Source organism: Tachysurus fulvidraco, chromosome 16 (genome assembly GCF_022655615.1).
Source record: "Tachysurus fulvidraco isolate hzauxx_2018 chromosome 16, HZAU_PFXX_2.0, whole genome shotgun sequence".
Lineage (NCBI taxonomy): Eukaryota > Metazoa > Chordata > Actinopteri > Siluriformes > Bagridae > Tachysurus > Tachysurus fulvidraco.
This window is the reverse complement of record NC_062533.1, coordinates 20,651,873-20,675,580: the sequence shown is the minus strand read 5'-3', so window position 1 is coordinate 20,675,580 and position 23,708 is coordinate 20,651,873. Positions and strand designations below refer to the sequence as shown.

The following is a 23,708-nucleotide window of genomic DNA, read 5'->3' as shown; positions in this document are numbered from 1 at the left end:
TTCCCGAGTCGATAACTCCTGAGCTAAACGCTGTTACTACACAAAACTACTACACAAAACTTTCTCCGCCCATATTGACAAGACCCGCCCCTTTCTGCTCATTGGCTACACATTTGTTTTGTTTTTTTTAGTTTGTCATCCCGACTCAGTTTTCTAAAGCATTTCTCAAACATTGTAGACCGCACCTTTAATTACAGCAATTTAAACTCTGTATGTGTTTTGGATCAGTGGTGTATTCAATATTAGTTGTTTTTACCTTAAATAAGTTTGATTATTACATAGAATTACATGTGACCGAGAAAGGCTGAACATCACACCTTCATGTATTTAGGTGAAGGCACATCGATTCAGACTGTTTAATCTCAGTGTCCATGCTCTATAATACAAAGGTCAGGACCATCCACATCATTATAACCTGTGTGTGCTGTGAAGAGAGCGTATGCTCTGTCCTAAACAACCCTAACAGCTCCTTCTCCATTGACCCAGATGAAAACAGACTCCATTACAGTACAGCAACATTTCTGAGTGAGTGTTAAAGTGTCAGCGTTACTTCACCACAGACTGTAGTTGTACAGAGGTAATCTTCATCATCAGACTCTTCCACTTTTACACACTTCATTTGAAATCCTCTGTTGTGCTGCTCCATGGTTTCCACTGAGCCCGATGCCTCTCCAACTGAAATCCATAGATTTACGTTAGAATCCTTTTAACTCAAGTAAAACTCTGATCTGGACTCTAACTTCCTGCCTTACAGAGAGAGTCTTCATCGTCAGGTTCTTCCTTTTTTACTTGTATGTCGTCAGCCACAGTTGTGATGCATGTCACAGGACATGATGGTGTGTCACCTAGGATGTGGGGATGTGGTTCAGTCACAAAGTAAGTCTTCTAAATATACACAGAATGAGCTGAAAGTGTCCTTTTAACTTACAGACGTAGCCTTCCTCTTCTGCTTCTTCCTTTTTTATATGTTTTTCATGGTCCTCATGTCCCACAGAGCCTGATGTCCCTCCGTCTGAATCTGTACAGGTTTCTGTCTGCACGTCCTCACAAAGCTAGTGAGTATTATAAGAGTAATAATACTGATTAAAAAGAAAACCAACACAAGATTCTTTTATAGATCCTAAACATACTGTCTGAGGAGAAAAAGTAACTTTGTCCAGTTAACAGGACAGCACATGGACCGCGGATGGAAGACGATTGACACAGCAAGGAGAACGTCTTACTTAACGAACCCACGCTCTGACATAAAAGCTCTTTTACTACCGTACAAACATCCCCTGTTCCAAAATCATCAAACAGATCAGATAAACATGTTATCTGTTACCTGTGAGCCAGCAGGAGCTTGTGGAGGTCTTGGGGAGTAGCACAGTCGGACCTCTATTGATTCCATGATGAGACCTAAAGTCTTGTGATGTCTGTGAAGGGAAATCAAAGCATAAGCAGAACACTGGAATCACCAGCAAACTAAATCCAGTCATATCACCTACATAACTATAAGGATTTCTTTTAAAGTCTAAAGATTCAGCTTGTTGACGTCAAACTTCACCTGAGATCAGAAACAAACGTCTCACCGTTCAGAACGTTGGGATCTGCTCAGAAGATATTCATCCACATGGACACTACTGTGAGGTGTCACTTCATTAGGTCTGAGAAGCACTGAGAAGGGCATCACTATGTAGCTCGTCCAGGTTCTACCTGGTCAGTATCACCCCTGATAGGGGCAGGAGCGCGGTGTACCGAACACATCATCAATGACCAAAGGCCAATCGGTTCCTCATGACCTTTTTGATCAAGGTCATGGTGTTCACTTTTAGACTTAACCTTAACGCATCATTTTAATCAACTACTACAGATCTTTTAACTACGATTAATGACCTGAAAGGCAGGGCCGAAAACTAAACAAAAATCAAAACAAAAACAAAACAACGTGTAGCCAATGAGCAGCAAGGGGCGTGTCTTGTCGATATGGGCGGAGAGAGCGTTCAGTGCGCATGTGTGACATTAGCAGAAAGCGGTTTTAACATTGACATGGAGGATAAAAACAAAGAAAGAAAGAGAAGAAAGACTTACGATAAGGACAAGAAGTAGGACGTGTTAATATAGGATCAGCTTTCCAGCGCTGGAGAGAACTGAAGGAGCAGGAAGTCGGCCACATATTCACAGGTTGGAGTTTCCCGAGTCAATAACTCCTGAGCTAAACGCTGTTACTACACAAATAACACCTCTTTTCTATCGTAGTAATGTAGAGAGGCAGCTACAACCGCGTTTTGTGTAGTAACAGCGTTTAGCTCAGGAGTTATCGACTCGGGAAACTCCGACCTGTGAATATGTGGCCGACTTTACTTAAGACGCCGAGGCGCTTTTTTCCTTCTCGATAGGTGAGTAACGTTGGTTTTGCTTTGTTACACAGAACTAATATATGCCTTTGTCCTTTACATCATTATGCTTGTGTGGCATTTTTGCTTGTTTGTTTATCTACAATCGTATTGTTCTTCACTTCAGCTATGATAAAGACACGTTTCTTTCTGTTAGTCGCATGGGTTACGTATGTATGTGTGGGCGGAGCTATCGATACAGGGGTGGGGCTTTTTTGGGTTAGGGGCGTGTCTGTTTTGGTGATTTTATACAGTATGTCAACATTGGCTTTCAAACATCAGAGACCTCACCTTTAAATATAATGATTCTTAAATAACATGATTCTGTGTAGCAGATGATTAATATATACGATATTTATTACAACATAAACGTGCATGGAGTCATCACTTAGACACACTGATATATAAATATTATATATACACACACACACACACTATATATATATATTTACACACAAAACCACAATGTGCTTTAGATTATAAAAATCACTCCTAACTATTTTTTTTATCAGACTTTATTTATTTATTTGGTCTTCTTTCTGTTTCACTTGAGCTTTTGAGGAACTTTATTTCAATTTAAACAATTAAATCAAAAATAAAACAATAATACAATCTATTATTTTATACAGAAAATAAAATAGTGCTTCTTTTAGTAACATTGATTGTAAATCGTTTAAATCACTAAAATAAAATCTACTAGCCATTTAAACGAGTTATATATTTAATGTTGATTAACAATAAAACTAATATTGACCGTTTTAGCCACAGCGACATCACACTGATGTTTATACTGAGTCACAAACCGCTGCAGTTTCACTACATAGGGTCCCTACATAGGGTCCCTACACCACTGTGTCACTTACTACCGAGGGACACTAACAAGGGCGCACGGAGTCATTTGGGATTCAGCCACTATCTGATAGCCGTTTTTGACTCACCTCGGGTGTAGATCCTAGTGAACATCCTCAAACACAGACATATAACACATATTTAGCTTTAAACGGATCTGTTACTGTAAATCCCAGTCAGTAAAATATCTACGCTGGGATGATTAGCTTAGCCACAAAGCTCACTGCAGCTCCGCTTCTGTTGTGACTTTACAGTGGAGGTGAAGTTCACAGCGCCGCCTACTGGACAACTGTGTTACTCACTAGTCTGTGAAATGCACCCTGGAGCTCTGGAGTGCTCCTATAAAACATCTGTAAACTCACATCTGTAAATTCATACAGCTGTAGAACATCATTAAACTCACAGCTGTAGAACATCTGTAAACTCACACATCTGTAAATTCACACAGCTGTAGAACATCATTAAACTCACAGCTGTAGAACATCTGTAAACTCACATCTGTAAATTCACACAGCTGTAGAACATCTGTAAATTCATACACCGTGTGATGATGATGAGCCTAAAGAGCAAAGATCACAGGACTAAAATGACGAGTTAATGTCCAAAATATCAACTGTGCCCATGTGGTCATGGAGATTTAGGACATTAGACAAGTTTCTATATTCAGAGCAAAGTGTCTCTGTGACTGTTGGCAAGAAGGATGACGAGAGATGAGGACATCTGGTCAATGGGACTGAGTAAACTGAGCTTATCAACTGCTAGAATCATTTATATGTAATTATAGATTAAATAAAACAAACATCTGGAAACATCTGGCTGCTAATCAGGGTTCAAAGACTTTAGCTAAATTGGACAGGTCACAGATTACAGAAGCTACGTTATCATTAACAGTCTTGGACGTTGCAGTGAGCGATGGATCAGAGGAAGCTCAAAGGTTTTAGGTTCACGATCATGAAATGTTTTTTTTCTTCTCAGCATGTAAGGACGTTTGTTAGGGTGCCAGGATACAGGGGCCTTGCTCAGGGGGCCAATAGTAGTAGCTTGGCAGTGTTATGTATGAACCCACAACCTTCTGATCATTAATCTAAAGCCTTAAACCACTCAACTGTCTCCTGTAACCACAACATCACACAATGCTTCATGGTTCTGAATTATTTATTGTTTTGTTTCGTTTCACTTCATTTTCACAGCAAGCTTTTCATTACAGATGATTGTACAGTAAATACTCAGGAATCATTTTACACAGTGTTCTGGCTGCATTTACTATTTTGGTCGATCATCAAATGTAAGAATTAATCAATTATCGTTTTTAATTAACCCCTTTCTGATTAATCAAACCTTAATTATTATATTACAAATGTGAGATAAGAAAAATCTATTATTGACTTATTATTGATTTAAAAACATCTCTTTTTGCCCCTAAAGGTGATAAATCTTTGAGAAATAATTCTAAAAAGAAAAAAGAGATTTAAAACACACGTAAAAGAGGAACACTTCCCTAATTACTCTGAAATGATCAACATTAAGAGCGATGCTGATGTCCAGTCTCCTTTAGCTGTAATGTATAATATTTCAACACAAAGCACCAGCAAGTGAAATGTTTTCAGGATTTCAGGCCCGACAGCACACAGGGTCTCTACACAGAAATAGAACCGTCTCTGAAGTGACTTTTCCCTATCAGCACGTTCAGTAACACTGCCTTGCCTTCTTTACACTCTCTCTGTGCTTTAATAACCATGTCTTTGAGACGCGACTCTTCTTCTCGGCCAACCAGGTAACCTTTACCGCCGAAGCCGTCGGCAACGACGTGATAATCTGGAGGGGAAAAAAACACTTTATCGTCTCAGGCCTGTTATGGACACTGTACACTATCGACTGATATCAAATGAAAAGACACTTTGCATGGTGTGAAATCATCCTGATGTGATGGTGTATGTCACCAGTGAGAAACATCAGGTTAAGTGACGTGACATACGGCTAAGTGCGGTGACCCAGACTCAGAATTTCTTCTCTGCGTTTAACCCATCCAAAGTGCACATACACACACACACACACAGCAGTGAACACACACACACACACACACAGCAGTGAACACACACATACACACAGCAGTGAACACACACACACACACACACAGCAGTGAACACACACACACACACACACACAGCAGTGAACACACACACACACACACAGCAGTGAACACACACACACACACACACACAGCAGTGAACACACACACACACACACACACACCAGTGAACACACACACACACACACAGCAGTGAACACACACACACACACAGCAGTGAACACACACACACACACAGCAGTGAACACACACACACACACAGCAGTGAACACACACACACACACAGCAGTGAACACACACACACACACAGCAGTGAACACACACACACACAGCAGTGAACACACACACACAGCAGTGAACACACACACACAGCAGTGAACACACACACACACACACACACACAGCAGTGAACACACACACACAGCAGTGAACACACACACACAGCAGTGAACACACACACACAGCAGTGAACACACACACACACAGCAGTGAACACACACACACACACAGCAGTGAACACACACACACACACAGCAGTGAACACACACACACACACAGCAGTGAACACACACACACACACAGCAGTGAACACACACACACACACACAGCAGTGAACACACACACACAGCAGTGAACACACACACACAGCAGTGAACACACACACACACACACAGCAGTGAACACACACACACACACAGCAGTGAACACACACACACACAGCAGTGAACACACACACACACACACACACAGCAGTGAACACACACACACACACACAGCAGTGAACACACACACACACACACAGCAGTGAACACACACACACACACACACAGCAGTGAACACACACACACACACACACAGCAGTGAACACACACACACACACACACAGCAGAGAACACACACACACACACACAGCAGAGAACACACACACACACACACACACGGCAGTGAACACACACACACGGCGGTGAACACACACACACGGCGGTGAACACACACACACGGCGGTGAACACACACACACGGCGGTGAACACACACACACGGCGGTGAACACACACACACGGCGGTGAACACACACACACGGCGGTGAACACACACACACGGCGGTGAACACACACACACGGCGGTGAACACACACACACGGCGGTGAACACACACACACGGCGGTGAACACACACACACGGCGGTGAACACACACACACGGCGGTGAACACACACACACGGCGGTGAACACACACACACAGCGGTGAACACACACACACAGCGGTGAACACACACACACAGCGGTGAACACACACACACAGCGGTGAACACACACACACAGCGGTGAACACACACACACAGCGGTGAACACACACACACAGCGGTGAACACACACACAGCCGTGAACACACACACACAGCCGTGAACACACACACACAGCCGTGAGCACACACACACAGCCGTGAGCACACACACAGCGGTGAACACACACGCAGCAGTGAACACACACGCAGCAGTGAACACACACACAGCAGTGAACACACACACAGCAGTGAACACACACAGCAGTGAACAAACACACACACACACAGCAGTGAACACACACACACACACACAGCAGTGAACACACACACACACAGCAGTGAACACACACACACAGCAGTGAACACACACACACAGCAGTGAACACACACACACAGCAGTGAACACACACACACAGCAGTGAACACACACACACAGCAGTGAACACACACACACACACACACACACACACACACACAGCAGTGAACACACACACACAGCAGTGAACACACACACACAGCAGTGAACACACACACACAGCAGTGAACACACACACACAGCAGTGAACACACACACACACACAGCAGTGAACACACACACACAGCAGTGAACACACACACACACACACAGCAGTGAACACACACACACACACAGCAGTGAACACACACACACACACAGCAGTGAACACACACACACACACAGCAGTGAACACACACACACACACAGCAGTGAACACACACACACACACACACACAGCAGTGAACACACACACACACACACACACACACACACACAGCAGTGAACACACACACACACACAGCAGTGAACACACACACACACAGCAGTGAACACACACACACACACACACACAGCAGTGAACACACACACACACACACAGCAGTGAACACACACACACACACACACAGCAGTGAACACACACACACACACACACACACACAGCAGTGAACACACACACACACACACAGCAGTGAACACACACACACACACACACGGCGGTGAACACACACACACGGCGGTGAACACACACACACGGCGGTGAACACACACACACAGCAGTGAACACACACACACAGCAGTGAACACACACACACAGCAGTGAACACACACACACACACACACACACACACACCCAGTGAACACACACACAGCAGTGAACACACACCCGGAGCAGTGGGCAGCCATTTATGCTGCGGCGCCCGGGGAGTAGTTGGGGGGTTCGGTGCCTTGCTCAAGGGCACCTCAGTTGTGGCCGGCCCGAGACTCGAACCCACAACCTTCGGGTTAGGAGTCAGACTCTCTAACCATTAGGCTTCCCCATTAACGTTAAGGTCTCTGTACAGTATTCAGTAGATATTTGAGTGAACATGAAGCAGTACCTGTAAATGAAAGGCCACAGGCTACATTGCTGCCCAGTAGAGGAACCTGTTCCCTGGAGATCTGACTCCAACAAGCATCATTTCCCACTAGGGCAATTACAGGAGTCTGGCAAAGAGGGGAACGAGTCAGTGTAATATGTTGTGATTACTTAATAAGGTTTAATATTAATAGTCATCAGTGTTACTCGTCCATTCATAACAACACCCAGCTTGTCATTCCTTAATGTAATGTTATAACACATTGCTTTATTTGTAACCCTGACATTTGATGTTATACCTTGTGTCTCGTAAACGTATCAAATTCCGCCACGCTGTAACCCAGAGACCCGTCGCCATAAATGATCCAGACCTGTGAATAAAACAGCGGCACTGTCAAAAAAACTCTCTTTCATTTCCAGAAACATCATAAAGAAAAGTAGTGAGGAAAGAAATGAGCAGTCTGACGGAGAACTCGGCTCCGTCCTACCTCCGAGTCGGGACGACAGAGCTTTGCTCCCAGGGCAAAACCTCCACCAACACCAAGAGTCCCAAAGGCTCCTGTACAGAGCAGAAGGACATGAGAACAGAAGCCGTGACACACACAACACTACAGACTCAGTGTATCTGTCGGAGTCTGTAGAGAAGATCAGAACTTTGTTATAATCAGGTTTTAGACGTAAGACACGGTCTGTTATATCGTCATGACCGAGGAGCAGGACCACATTATTAGTTTTATACCAAAAGCATTCATTTTATTTTATGAAGTTCATAAATATTTTATTGTGTTAAAAATATTTAAGCCTTAAAGCCCTACTTTTATTAACCCTCAGTAATTTCTGATGCCCCAGCTGGGTCTGCATTGGGGAGCTGTGCTGTTAGTGCTAGATGTGGATGTGGTTGTGCACCATCTGTCCAGATGTGTGTGTGTGTGTGTTTGTGTGTGTGTGTGTGCGAGTGTGTGTGTGTGTGCGAGTGTGTGTGAGTGTGCGAGTGTGTGTGTATGTGAGTGTGAGTGTGTGTGTGCGTGCGTGTGTGTGAGCGTGTGTGTGTGTGAGTGAGTGTGTGTGCGTGCGTGTGTCAGTGTGTGTGTGTGTGTCAGCGCGTGTGTGTGTGTGAGCATGTGAGTGTGTGTGAGTGAGTGTGTGTGAGTGTGTCAGTGTGTGTGTGTCAGCGTGTGTGTGAGCATGTGAGTGTGTGTGTGTGAGTGTGTCAGAGTGTGAGTGTGTGTGTGTGAGTGTGTGACTGTGTGTCAGTGTGTGTGTGTGTACATTAATAGATCAGCTAGCCATTAGAAGGCGGTCTCCCTTTGACTTAGTTGTGACCCATATTACACTTCCACCAGCGTCCCTGTACGTCACTGTAAGCCGTGCCCATGGTTCTGACCTGGGTCCAGCCAGCACAGGGGTCCTCGTGGTCTCATTATGTAAGCAGCACTGCCTACAAAGTCTCCTCCATCTGCAACCATGATGCTGTCTTCGGCCATCAGCTCGTCCACACAGTGCAGGACACTCAGAGGGTTCAGATGCCTCTCCACCTTCTCACTTGCTTTGGCTCTACAAGAGTAAATCATTACAGTCAAAAATCTCTCTCAGTTTGCAGAAGTGAACAAACAAAATGTCCACAACGTTAATGTCCCACAACCTGTTTGTCTTCTCTTTAGCGTCGTCGCGCTCCTTCAGGCTCCGGACCCATTCCTCAGGACATCGGTGTCCCACCAAACCTTTAGACAGCTGCAGCAGGAAGGATCCGACGTCACCTGAAACGGTTCCACGTTGATCTGGTTAACGTCCCTTATCTATCACAGGAGGCGTCTCTACTCTGTATCTACATCTGGGTCTTATCTTATCACCCAGGATGGCTTCTACCCCTCTGCCCTGCACCACAGGGTGGGGTCTCTGTACCTGCAAGTGTTCTTATAATGTCTCATGTGTTTTATAAAGACTGTGGGACTCAGGAGCAGTGACACACACACAGTCTGAATGTCACTGAGTAATATTTTTAATTATTAATTATTACTTTTAATTATTAAAAACTATAAAATAAACTACAAGAAAACATACTTTGAGTGGGAGGAAGGTTCATCATACAGTACCACACACACACACACACACACACAAACACACACACACACTCACATACACACACACACACACACACACTCACATACATACACACACAGACACACACACTCACATACATACACACAGACACACTCACACACACAGACACACTCACACACAAACACACACTCACATACATACACACACAGACACACTCACACACAAACACACAGACACACACACTCACATACACACTCACATACATACACACACACACACACTCACATACATACATACATACACACTCACATACACACACACTCTCACACACAAACACACTCTCACATACATACATACACACACACAAACACACACACTCACTCACACACACTCACAAACACACACTCACATACATACACACACTCACTCACTCACTCACACACAAACACACACTCACATACATACACACACACTCACTCACTCACTCACACACAACACACACACACATACACACAAACACACACACACTCACTCACACACAAACGCAGACACACAAACACACACACTCACACACAAAAACACACACACATACACACACACAGACAAACACACAGACACACACAGACACACACACACAGACACACACACACACACAGACAGACACACACACACACACACAGACACACACAAACACAGACACACACAGACAGACACACACAGACAGACACAGACACAGACACACAGACACAGACACACACACACACACAGTTTAGTGTAGTGTTTTGTACAGTATTCTGTAGAACATTACACATTAATTAGAATGATAGTGAAGACCATCCTGTGCTATGAGAGGTGCTGAAACACGTAAGTAACTGTAGCTAAACGTTAAGGAACCAAAAACACTAAGCTATTGGTGTAACATCGCTGCTGATTATTGTGTGTGCATCGTGATGTCCAGTGAGTTCTGGCAAAAACTAGGACTGCGTAATCTTATCATTTATATCGAACAGCATCGTGTGCCGTCTGCGGCGGCGTCATTTCCGTCCTCACCCTGAACAGCCACTGTGGGCTTCCAGAACAAGTCAGAGTTCTTCAGTAGCTGATTCTTGTCCCGGTTGACTGCGATAATTTTACTGCGTCTGTTCAGGACCCTGCCGTAACTCAGTCTAAAGTCACACACCGTGCCTGTTAAAGAAAACCACAGTAAACATCCCAGACACCTCGTCAACATCTGGAGAAACCTGGGAACGTTATTATTGTTCCTTACCTGCCAGCAGCACCAAATCTGCCTCTTTAAGTGCATCTCTTCTGTTCTGTCTGATATGCAGACGGCTGTCTTTACCCAGCATCCCTCTGGACATCCCACCGAGGAAGCAGGGAATCCCTAAAGACTCCAGAGCTTTACTGGATCAGGACCGACACAGAAGGAGTTAGCAGAGCATGTGTTTGTACAGTGAAAGAGCAGAATGGACCAGAATATGGAACATTAGTTGGTGGTGCAGTTATTTAATTGCTGTAAATGAAATAAATGACAAATAAATCTACCGGACAGCTGACACAGGTGTTGGAGGAAGCGTCGCCTGGCTGCCCAACACGATCACAGGCTTCTTAGCTCGGCTTATCAGCTCTATACACCTTTGCACCTGGACGTGAGACAGAAGTCACAACATGTGTTGTGTGATGTCGGACATGCAGATAAAAGGTTCCTGATTTCCGTCTCTTTAAACATCGGCCGAATCGCAGCTTGCACTTTCAAAGCCTTTTATAATGCAGGAGACGCCGAGTAACAAAAAACCTGACACCAGACACCAGGACGAGCTAGAAGTCTTCACATCACTATAGTGACGAGTGTTATACACCGAGTCCCTGTCGCACCGCATGTGCTCACAGTTATAAACTCGACATAACATTCAGCTCTCTTACATACAGCTAGGAATATTACCAGAAGCTCCACAGCCTTCTTCCACCGCATGTGACGTCAGATTGTTCTTTTTCAAAGGAGTTGTGTGTCTTTAGCTCTATCCTTGTTTGTACAATGGTGTGAAAAAGTGTTTGCCCCTTCCTGTTTTTTTTTTTTTTTTTGTATGTATGTCACCCATTTAATTTTTTTTATTATTATTAAAGGAAAACAGAATCCAAACCCACAAGGCCCTGTGTGAAAAAGTGTTTGCCCCCCTCCCCATCCAGTGAACCACAGTGAGAGCCGTTATACACAAATGGCCAAAACATGGAACAGTGGTGAACCTTCACAGGAGTCGCCGGCCGATCAAAATTACCCCGAGCGCAGCGACGACTCATCCAAGATGTCACCAAAGACCCCACAACAACATCCACAGAACTGCAGGCCTCACTTTCCTCAGTTAAGGTCAGAGTTCATGACTCCACCATAAGAGACTGGGCATAAATGGCCTGCATGACAGAGTTACAGACTAAAACCACCGCTGAGCAAAAAGAACAAAAGCTCGTCTCAGATCTGCCAGAAAACATCTTGAAAAGACTTTTGGGAAAATACTCTGTGGACTGAGGAGACAAAAGCTGAACTTTTTGGAGATGTGTGTCCCGTTACATCTGGTGTAAAAGTAACACTGCGTGTCAGAAACAGAACATAACACCAACAGTAAAACATGGTGGTGGTAGTGTGATGGTCTGGGGCAGTTTTACTGCTTCAGGACCTGGAAGACTTGCTGTGATAAACAGAACCATGAATTCTGCTGTCTACAAAAAATCCTGAAGGACAAAGTGTGACCTTCTGTTAGTGACCTGAACCCTATTGAGACGCTGTGGCAGGACCTTAAAAAGGTGTTTCATGTTCGAAAACCCTCTAATTACAACAATTCTGTAAAGACGCCCAGAACCCCCCCCACAGCTTCAGCTGTAAGACTCACTGTAAGTTATCACTAACACTCGACTGCAGTTCTTGCTGCTAAGGGCGGACCAATCAGTTATTAGGTTTAGGGGGCTAATACTTTTTCACACAGGGCCGTGTAGGTTTGGGTTTAGTTTTCCCTTAATAATAAAAACCTTCATGTAAAAACTGCATGTTGTGTTAATTTGTGTTATCTTTGACTAATATTTATATTTGTTTGCAGGACAACAAACACATACTGTAGGGTGGTGTACTGTAGGGTGGTGTACTGTAAGTTGTGTAGAGTAGGGTGGTGTACTGTAGGGTGGTGCACTGTATAGTGTAGGGTGGTGCACTGTATAGTGTAGGGTGGTGTACTGTATAGTGTAGGGTGGTGCACTGTAAGGTGTGTAGTGTAGGGTGGTGTACTGTAGGGTGTGTAGTGTAGGGTGGTGTACTGTAAGGTGGTGCACTGTATAGTGTAAGGTCGTGCACTGTAAGGTGTGCAGTGTAAAGTGGTGTACTGTAGGGTGGTGCACTGTAAGGTGTGTAGTGTAGGGTGGTGTACTGTAAGGTGTGTAGTGTAAGGTGGTGTATTGTAAGGTATGTACTGTAGGGTGGTGTACTGTAAGGTGGTGTAGTGTAAGGTGTGTAGTGTAAGGTGTGTAGTGTAAGGTGGTGTATTGTAAGGTATGTACTGTAGAGTGGTGTACTGTAAGGTGTGTAGTGTAAAGTGGTGTACTGTAGGGTGGTGTATTGTAGGGTGGTGTATTGTAAGGTATGTACTGTAGGGTGGTGTACTGTAAGGTGGTGTAGTGTAAAGTGGTGTACTGTAGGGTGGTGTACTGTAGGGTGGTGTACTGTAAGGTGGTGTACTGTAGGGTGTGTAGTGTAAAGTGGTGTACTGTAAGGTGGTGTACTGTAGGGTGGTGTACTGTAAGGTGTGTACTGTAGGGTGGTGTACTGTAAGGTGGTGTACTGTAGGGTGGTGTACTGTAGGGTGGTGTACTGTAAGGTATGTAGTGTAGGGTGGTGTACTGTAAGGTGGTGTACTGTAAGGTATGTAGTGTAAAGTGGTGTACTGTAGGGTGGTGTACTGTAAGGTGGTGTACTGTAAGGTATGTAGTGTAGGGTGGTGTACTGTAGGGTCGTGTAGTGTAAGGTGGTGTACTGTAAGATAAATAAAAACAATAAATGCAGCAGTAACACCAGCAGAATTATAGAGACAGTAGATAACTATGTGTATACTGTAAGGTGGTGTAGTGTAAGGTGGTGTAGTGTAAGGTGGTAACATCAGCAGAATTATAGAGACAGTAGATAACTGTAAGGTGGTGTAGTGTAAGGTGGTGTAGTGTAAGGTGGTGTAGTGTAAGGTGGTAACATCAGCAGAATTATAGAGACAGTAGATAACTGTAAGGTGGTGTAGTGTAAGGTGGTAACATCAGCAGAATTATAGAGACAGTAGATAACTGTAAGGTGGTGTAGTGTAAGGTGGTGTAGTGTAAGGTGGTGTAGTGTAAGGTGGTGTAGTGTAAGGTGGTAACATCAGCAGAATTATAGAGACAGTAGATAACTGTATGAAGTCGCACCTCCTGGTCTGTAGCTTTAGGTACGTCCACAGGCAGAGGACAAACGTCTCGCACTTCCCACGCTCCAGCGAAAAGGTTAGTTAGATGGTTGTGAAGGTACCTGTGAGGACAAACAGCACTCCGGATCCATCCAGGGTTGTGTTACACAACAACACAACTGACTGTATGATCAGGTCTGCAGTATGGTGTGTCAGCGTGTGCTAACGTGTGTCAGCGTGTGCTAACGTGTGTCAGCGTGTGCTAACGTGTGCTAGCGTGTGCTAACGTGTGTCAGCGTGTGCTAACGTGTGCTAGCGTGTGTCAGCGTGTGCTAGCGTGTGTCAGCGTGTGCTAGCGTGTGTCAGCGTGTGTCAGCGTGTGCTAGCGTGTGTCAGCGTGTGCTAGCGTGTGTCAGCGTGTGTCAGCGTGTGCTAGCGTGTGTCAGCGTGTGCTAGCGTGTCAGCGTGTGCTAGCGTGTGTCAGCGTGTGCTAGCGTGTGTCAGCGTGTGCTAGCGTGTGTCAGCGTGTGCTAGCGTGTGTCAGCGTGTGCTAACGTGTGTCAGCGTGTGCTAACGTGTGTCAGCGTGTGCTAACGTGTGTCAGCGTGTGCTAACGTGTGTCAGCGTGTGCTAACGTGTGTCAGCGTGTGCTAACGTGTGTTAGCGTGTGCTAACGTGTGCTAGCGTGTGTCAGCGTGTGCTAACGTGTGCTAGCGTGTGTCAGCGTGTGCTAGCGTGTGTCAGCGTGTGCTAGCGTGTGTCAGCGTGTGCTAGCGTGTGTCAGCGTGTGCTAGCGTGTGTCAGCGTGTGCTAGCGTGTGTCAGCGTGTGCTAGCGTGTGTCAGCGTGTGCTAGCGTGTCAGCGTGTGCTAGCGTGTGTCAGCGTGTGCTAGCGTGTGTCTGCGTGTGTTTTCATACCATGCAATAATATTTCCCATGATTCCTTTAGGAGAGCTTTTAGGAGAAAACTCTTTCTCTACCAGATGATAGGGATAAAGAGTGTCTATGGGGAACTCGATAAAAACAGGACCTGAAAAACAAACAGAACCAAAGTACAAACGGTCATAAAAGGGTTGAGGGAGCGGCGTCCTGTAGTGAAGGGTGTTAACACGCTGTGGACCTGGTGTATCAGACTGAGCCACGGCCAGAGCTCTTCTCACAGTGGGCACAATCTCCCTCACACGCCGCACCGACACACACAACTTGCAGAGGGGCTTGAAGAGGGACATCTGATCAATGTCCTGCAAAGCTCCTCGACCCTACACACACACACACACAGACAGACACACACACACACAGACAGACACACACACACACAGACAGACACACACACACACAGACAGACACACACACAGACACACACACAGACACAGTTAGATCCTATTATTTCCTAATATTTATAGCTTCATGTGTTAAAGAACATAAATCTTTTGGTGGTCAAGAGCAAAATTACAGGCACAATATAACAAACTAAACACTTGATATGAAGTTGTTTTCCTTTCACTTTCACATCAAACTGTTTTCCAGGATATAAAATGCTGCTCAGTTCAGTTCAGGTCTGCTGACCGACTTGTCCAGTTTAAATCCTCTTGTACTGTGTGTTCTGGATGGCTGTACTGCTGCATGATGAAGCTCCCCCTGATTACATGTCATGCAGTTCATCAGTACAGATTAGTGAGTGTGTTCCAAAAGACCGAGCCATGACACCAGTAGCACCACCACCACCACCACCACGCTTCACACACCAGCTCGTATGTTTTGGATCATGAACTGTTTCTTTCTTCCTCCAGACTTTCATCTTTCTATCTATACTTCAGAACGTTTGTGGCTCATCACTGGCCTTCTGATGAGTGCTCATGTTTCCAGCTCACGTTATGGCCGATATGACTGTGATTCCTTCATCCTGCCCTGTGGAGGTTGCTGATGATGTCATTGCCGGTTGTTTAGAACCTGTCCTTCACAGTTCTCACGTTCTGCTCATCAGCTGCTGTTGTTTTACTCGAGTAACCTGTTCGGTGTGTGTGTGTGTGTGTGTGTGTGTGTGTGTGTGTGTGTGTGGGTGGTGGTTCTTTATCAAAACATTTCTATTTGCTGTATCGTCGATGCGTATCTCAGATCTTCACAGTAGATTTTTTTTTCCTTTTTAACAAGTACAGGTTACGCTGGGACTCAACCGAAGCACGGACAATCGTATCTAATAAACGTTTAGACAACCTTACAGGGCATCACACCGTCAGTGACACGCTTCAGTACTTCTGCTGCTGAGGACGTCGTGTCTTTAGCATACAGTAAAATCCCACGGGTTGTCCCGTCAGGACCGGATGGGTTTGTACCGTTATTACTCTGTTAAACATTATGTCTCATGTCAGTGACGTGGTTTCTGTTTACGTAGCAAGAACCGATATTTTTCATGTTTAAGTTTCTTTTCTATGCTGTTACATTAATGTGAAGATATTTTCCACATATTGTTAATGTCTGACCTGCAGCAGAGTGGCAGCAGCTCCACCCATCAAAAGAAGAGGGGATTCGGCCATCTGAGCGTTCTTCACCGCGGTAACCGTGTTAGTAAGCCCTGGTCCTGCTGTTACCACAGCCACACCTACTGTACCTGCGTGGGGCAAATTCCCAGTAGCAAGGGCATTATTTACATACTGAGACTTCACTCAGGCATGTACAAGCTGTTTTAGATTCTGGGTCAGATCACACTTCCAGACCTGCTCACAAATATTCCCACACCACTGAATGAGAAGGTGACAAATCTACACAAAATAATCCACAAAAAGTGGAGAGTAAAATCAACAGCTTATAAACCAATAACTATCCGTTTTACTGTAAAAGCCCTAACGAGTAAACAGACGTGGTTACAGCATCACATCACATGACATGCAGCTTGCTAATGAAACAAGGCTCATAGCTACCTGAGAGTCTCGCCACTGCATCAGCAGCAAACACAGCTGTGGCTTCGTGACGAGTGTCTACGATACGGATCCCCAGTTTCTCACATGCCACCAGGATAGGAGAGATGTGTCCTCCAACCAGCGTGAACACGAACTTGATGCCATGAGCCTGAAGGACCTCTGCCACGCTCTCGCCTCCCTGCCGAGGACTCTTCCTGTCCGTCTGAGGAGAGTTCATTCAACGGCAAACAAAGACATTGAGACATAATATATAACGTCATGTTTCTATACATACTACATATTAATTTAGTTTTTTATTTTGGACAGGTGGTGGAAAAAATAAAATAACATACAGTATGAACAACTATGTGGCAAAGAAATGTCCAAACAGTCAAACACAAGAAGTGAAAAAACTGGTAGAAGGACGGGCAAAATCTAAATGTTATATTCACAGCGTTTGGTAGACGTTCTTACTGTATATAGAGCGACGTAGAAAAGTGTTCATAAATAAATACATCAACACTGGGTCACTAGGTTACAGACCAAGGAGTAGGGCTGGGTGATAAACCGATAACGATATGTATCGTGATAGACACGTGATCAATATCAAAAAAATGTGTTCGATAAAACGTTTGATTTTTTTTATTCATCGTCGGAAGAAAACGGAGGTCGCGAAGCAAGTTTGGTTGCATTAAGAAAGGCACTCGCTCTCTGGTAACCTAGCAACGTACATTTTCTGTCATTTCTCACCTTAAATGTTAAGAGATAATAGTTAAGTGTTCATTGTGACTTTAGACTCATGTTTACATTATAATTATTGGAGGTTTCCTGGTTGGTGACGTTTCTGTCATAATAACTGAGGGGATTCTGATCAGAGGAAGGTGAAGTTTCAAATAAAAAGGTTTAAATCTAATATTTTTCTCCTGGTCCTTATTTTAAATGGGTCATAAAAATATCAATAATGATCGATATCGACCGATATGTAACACTGATATTGTGATACAGTTTTCAGCCGTATCGCCCAGCCCTACTAAGGAGTCTACCGATCCACCCTGACGCACCCTGACACTTAACGATCCTACCTAAACACTTAAGTATGTTGCACCTGGACATTCTTCATCTAATCACCACAGGTTTGTGAAGTCCCTCAAAAATCACTTCAGCTACTAAACTGAACTGTTCCTCATTAAATCACTCAGGAAAGTCAGTAGTCAGACGACACACAGCTATATACTGTATGACTATCTCCTGGCCTTCAAAGGTTTATGTGCTTTTTATTTTACTGCTAAAAAAACTAAACCATGTTGAAACAGAAAGCTGGCAAACATCCTGGTTTGGAGAGAAAACATACTGGTTTATCTGGAGTCCCTGTGAACTAAATCAAACCAGGAAACTAGACTGCAGTTGCATAGACGTTACTCGTGTCACCATCACCTCAGAAACACAACCAAGGACTGAGACCTTCTCTAATCAACTGCTGACGGAGAGACATTTACACACAGCTCTGTTTATATTCTGTAACACTCTCTTATCTGGTGGACCGAAGTCCTCCCTCCATCATTAGCTTACAGAGAACGGCTTACGGCTATGTGAACACTGATGTGCTGTTGATTTGGAGATCACATTAAACTACCCTGATCTTTTACGGTTGATTTTATGGTCTTAACAGTGACTTTTAGCTCTTAGGTTAAAAAGCAGAAATATTATGGCTTTATCTACGACCTGCCTAAAGATGAGGCTGCAGTACTTCATAGAGTTTACACCTGAGCAATTGAGGGTTAAGGGCCTTGCTCAGGGGCCCTGCAGTGGCAACTTGGCGGACCTGGGATTCGAACCAATGACCTTCCGATCAGTAGTCGAACACCTTAACCACTGAGCTAAATCAGTGTTGAGATCACCTGAGATCATCATCAGTAGGAACCGGTCCTCTGTACACCATATTTACCTGAAACTGTGTCTGAGGACAGCCTCAAAGGGATCATCGATTCATCCATTTCCTACCGCTTATCTGAACTTCTCGGGTCACGGGGAGCCTGTGCCTATCTCAGGCGTCATCGGGCATCGAGGCAGGATACACCCTGGACGGAGTGCCAACCCATCACAGGGCACACACACACTCTCATATTCACTCACACACTACGGACAATTTTCCAGAGATGCCAATCAACCTACCATGCATGTCTTTGGACCGGGGGAGGAAACCGGAGTACCCGGAGGAAACCCCCGAGGCACGGGGAGAACATGCAAACTCCACACACACAAGGTGGAGGCAGGAATCGAACCCCTAACCCTGGAGGTGTGAGGCGAACGTGCTAACCACTAAACCACCATGTCCCCCCCAGTCATATATTCTGTATTCATATTTACAAAATTAGACTGAAAAACAATAACTTTCCCCCAAGCTATCAGACTTGAGCGGTCAGTGATCACAACATTTTATAATAATGTATATACACAGTCTGGTCTTATATACTGACGGCTTTGGGCTGTGAATCGTCTCGCACTCGACTCAGACAGCTAAAGGTGGGAAAAGGAAGCTGCGTTCAAGAGTCTGCACAGAACTCAGTCTAAAGAGCTGAAGTACAACGCAGTTTAGCGATGCAGTGAGAGAAGTCAGCCAGTGACTCTGCTTCTGTCTGGAAAAAGCTCAGACAAATTACTGACTGTAACCCAAAGCCATGACACTCTGTAACCGCTCGCATTACTCTCAGTGACACCAGCATTCAACACCTTCTCAAGCCCATCAGCCTGACCAACCCCAACATAGCAGAGAGGCAACCACATCCAGGACCCTACACGGTCTGTTATTCACCACCTTGGCGACGTTTCCCGAGGTGTTGGAAAAACGCCCTCTTTCAAAAAAACAGCATACTACGAAGGACAAAACAGTCATACAGAGAGATTTATGTTAGAAAACAAATAAACAACCAAAAACTACGGTTAAAGTTAGGGTTAGATCATCAAATAGGCCACGCCTACCCGATGACGCAATATCTGTTACGCTGTTCTGAAATCCCTGGAAATAAAGTGCGTCCCGTGAGTCGACACACAAGGAATTTGGTTCCAGCTGTTTGTGACTCTCAAAAGTACAAATGGTAAAAAGACAAAAAGAAGAACACAGACGACGTGAGACAATATAGATGTTATGAGTATTAAATATGAATACAGAATATATGACTTGGGGGGGCGCCTCCACCTTGTGTGTGTGGAGTTTGCATGTTCTCCCCGCGCCTCGGGGGTTTCCTCCGGGTACTCCGGTTTCCTCCCCCGGTCCAAAGACATGCATAAAGTGTGAGCAGTGAGACTCTGACTGTTATACTGCACTTTCCTTCCTGCACTAATGTACAGATCATTTCTCTCAGCTGTAATATGCACTACGGAGCCATTCTGTGGACATTAATTAAAAAGAATAACACAATTTCCTTGCAATTATATTTATATTATAATTTATATTGCTATTGCATTTCCTATCCTATATATCGTTGTAAAAACCGTGACATAACTCAAGCGAAGGCACAACGTGTGACTAATGTCAAATAAAAATAGTCAAAGTGTGTGTTTAAATGTCCTGTCTTTCCAGTTATGTCCTGCTGTATTTTCATCTCAATACTAACTCCCCATTTGCTGTTTCACTTCAGTTCCTTCTCTACTCATTATGTCTTACTAAAAAAACATATCATTTTAGACAGGTTAAGTGAGTTAACGTAACAAACGGCAACAGTAATAAATTTGTTTTTGTTCAGTGAAGCGAACGAAAGGTTTTCTGTCTGTATTTCGAGATGTCTGTTTCCTCTCGCGGCAGCTGGGACTTTGTCATTACGCTGTTTTTGTTTTCACTGATTTTAAAGGATCGCAACATAGCAATCACATGGAAAAGTTTACAGACTGAAATACATTTTACCGCTTTTTTATTACTTAAAAAATATTTCAATATTGTTTAATTTTGTACAAGGGCTTTTTTTTAAACAATTTACATTTATGAATACTACGTTCATTTGGAAATATTCCTTATGATAAGATTTGTCAAAGGAGAAAAAGCGGAATAAAACACTTTTAAAGCAGAGCTGGACGTTGGACAACATGCGAGTCTTATAAAAGAGGCGGGACGTGTGAGAGAAACGCCAACATAAGTGATAAAATGTTTCATGGTGTAAAGCACAAAAAGTACAGCATGTTAATGTCACAATTAAATCTGTTCACAAGATAATAAGTTATGGACGAGCTTCAAGGAAATGTCTTTGGTTTTGTTAATGATTAAGTGGAGACAAGATGACCCTGAACCCCGAGTGTGAACAGAGGGATTATTGTGTGAAGCCCTGACACTAAGGGATTATTGTTATTTATAGGGGAACACTGTGATTGGTCACTATACCGTATACAAGTGGTATGTAAGAGTCTGAGGGGAGTCTGAGGGGGGTCTGAGGGGGTTACATCCATAACCTCAGCAGAGTCTTTAGGAGAAACTGGAGCACTTTATACACATTCTGTTCAGCTCCACTGTGTATGATGCCACTTCCTGGTACAAACATGCCCCATGATATAGTCCCACCCCCCAACAATGATTGACAGGTTTATGTTCAGATCTAAACACGAATGTAAGAGTTTGTGATTAAACTTCAGTTTACAGTCAGGACGAGAACACAACGCCACAGGAAGTGAAACAAACAATATGGGGAATTATTAGTGGGATTAAACCAAGGAATTAAACCCCACATAAATTTGTTTGGTCACTTTGTCACTTTGTGTTAGAGATTTTTTTACAACAAGTCGGAAACACAATTATAGTGATATAATTATAATATAAATAGCATTTACATCTCCATTAATATTGTCTGTTAAATCGCTCCATAATTCACCAACACACCAAAATAAAGTGCTGTTATTTGTCATAATAATATAATAATCATAAATAACATGTACACAAATCTATACTGAGAATCTGGGTGTAATAATAATCTTAAATAATAATCATCATCACATAAATAATAATATACACAAATCTAAAACCTCCATAACAAGTACAATATAAATGAAGCCTTATTATTATGTCATTTTGTAGAAGCTATTTAAGCTTAGACATAAATTTATAAAGAGTAACTCCTCTTAGAGCTTTCGAGCCACATGCACCAAATTCGGATATGTTGTAGAACCTGGTCTGAAGTTTGTTGCTATTACTTTTCTAAGTAGTACCCAGTAGATCCCAGTACCGGTACTTCTGGTACCGGGTCTCAAAGTGGCCTTTTTTCCCATAGACTCCAATTATAAATTTTGGAGGTTTATAACTCGGAAAGCTTTCGAACTCTCTACACCAAACTTGACCAGCTCCTTTAGGGTGATACTCTGAACAGAGGTTTAAATCGGTGTACCGACTGGTCTTTCGGTTGTCCCGCAGCCCCGCCAACAAAATATGCAAAATCAAAAAACGTTTTTCAACATGGACATGTGACATATCAAAACACTCAGAACAATAAGGGGAACTTCCTCAGGTGTATTCGGATGACGTCACATGCTCGTCTCCACTTGCCTCCAAATGTTTTGGCACCCTATCATTTTGTCCACTTGCCTCCAAATGTTTTGGCACCCTATCTTTCTGTCCACTTGCCTCCAAATCTTTTGGCACCCTATCTTTCTGTCCACTTGCCTCCAAAAGTAACACTGACCCTTATGTCCACTCGCCTCCAAAAAGCACCTGCCTTTGTGAATACTTGCACCGTCAAAGCCAACATCAAATTTCTTTGCGACGAACTTTACAAATCTAGTTATTATTATCATCATCATTATTATTGTTATTATTATCATTATTATTGTCATTGTTGTTTTCTTGTTGTTGTTATTATTATCATTATTGTTGTTGTTGTTACACTACATTAGTTTTTAAAGTTCAGAGTAAATGTGAAAGCTTCAGTCACAACCAGACTGATGACAGTTACATTAATAATAAAGTATAATAAAGTGTAATAAAGTGTAATAGAGGATTTAGATGTACATACCTTATGGAAGAGCTGGTAAAATAAACCCAGTTTGTACACAATAAACACAACCAGCAACAGAACCGCAGAGAGACAGAAACACAGCACTGTCCCCATGTCCATCTGTAGATGATGTAGAAGATGATGATGATGAAGATGAAGGTGTTATTAGACTCCAGAAAAGTTTCTTATTGTCCGTTGATCACTTTGCTGCTCTTCATCTTATGTGACACTAATAAACTTTGTGAACTCGTCAGTTGTTGCCCTGTGAAGCAGAAGCTCCTGCTTGCTGTGATAACCGCTCAGACCTCCAGCATCTCACACGGAGACTCATTGTGTGTAAAGGTAACAATAACCTGGTGAAAGGTTAAGGTTGAAACACGAGCGGCGATGTGCGCAT

At 43.7% G+C, this 23,708-nt stretch overlaps 2 protein-coding genes and 2 long non-coding RNA genes across 7 annotated transcripts in view; 2 read left to right on the top strand and 2 right to left on the bottom strand.

Moving 5' to 3' along the window:
- Positions 1–3,563, bottom strand: part of LOC113647968 (zinc finger protein 501-like) — a 5,257-nt gene extending 1,694 nt beyond the window's left edge. Inside the window, exons 1-5 of one of the 2 annotated variants that reach the window (XM_027154993.2) lie at positions 3,314–3,563; positions 1,325–1,415; positions 929–1,052; positions 753–845; positions 556–675 (exon numbers count right to left, since the gene is read on the bottom strand). In XM_027154993.2, the coding sequence (XP_027010794.2) occupies positions 556–675; positions 753–845; positions 929–1,052; positions 1,325–1,390 (403 nt within the window). In that variant the 5' untranslated portion in view covers positions 1,391–1,415; positions 3,314–3,563. Of the gene's footprint in view, positions 1–555; positions 676–752; positions 846–928; positions 1,053–1,324; positions 1,416–1,571; positions 1,999–3,313 lie in introns of those variants that run through there. The other variant, XM_027154992.2, reaches the window with a different exon arrangement.
- Positions 1–8,765, top strand: part of LOC113647984 — a 15,677-nt gene extending 6,912 nt beyond the window's left edge. For all 3 annotated transcript variants that reach the window (XR_007138115.1, XR_007138114.1, XR_007138113.1), the window contains one exon: positions 8,391–8,765. This is a non-coding gene — a long non-coding RNA (uncharacterized LOC113647984). The remainder of the gene's footprint in view (positions 1–8,390) is intronic.
- Positions 4,362–23,708, bottom strand: ilvbl (ilvB (bacterial acetolactate synthase)-like). The gene is made up of 15 exons (XM_027154990.2): positions 23,330–23,708; positions 17,361–17,562; positions 16,923–17,050; positions 15,563–15,701; positions 15,361–15,472; positions 14,466–14,565; positions 11,577–11,674; positions 11,299–11,435; positions 11,082–11,216; positions 9,613–9,727; positions 9,355–9,524; positions 8,459–8,529; positions 8,270–8,341; positions 7,993–8,098; positions 4,362–5,039 (listed from the first exon to the last, which is right to left on the bottom strand). Exons 1-15 carry the CDS (start codon positions 23,429–23,431, stop codon positions 4,861–4,863), a joined length of 1,866 nt encoding a protein of 621 aa, XP_027010791.2. The 5' UTR covers positions 23,432–23,708; the 3' UTR covers positions 4,362–4,860.
- LOC125139013 lies at positions 14,123–14,457 on the top strand. The gene is made up of 3 exons (XR_007138122.1): positions 14,123–14,204; positions 14,235–14,352; positions 14,383–14,457. It is a non-coding gene; the product is annotated as an uncharacterized LOC125139013 (long non-coding RNA).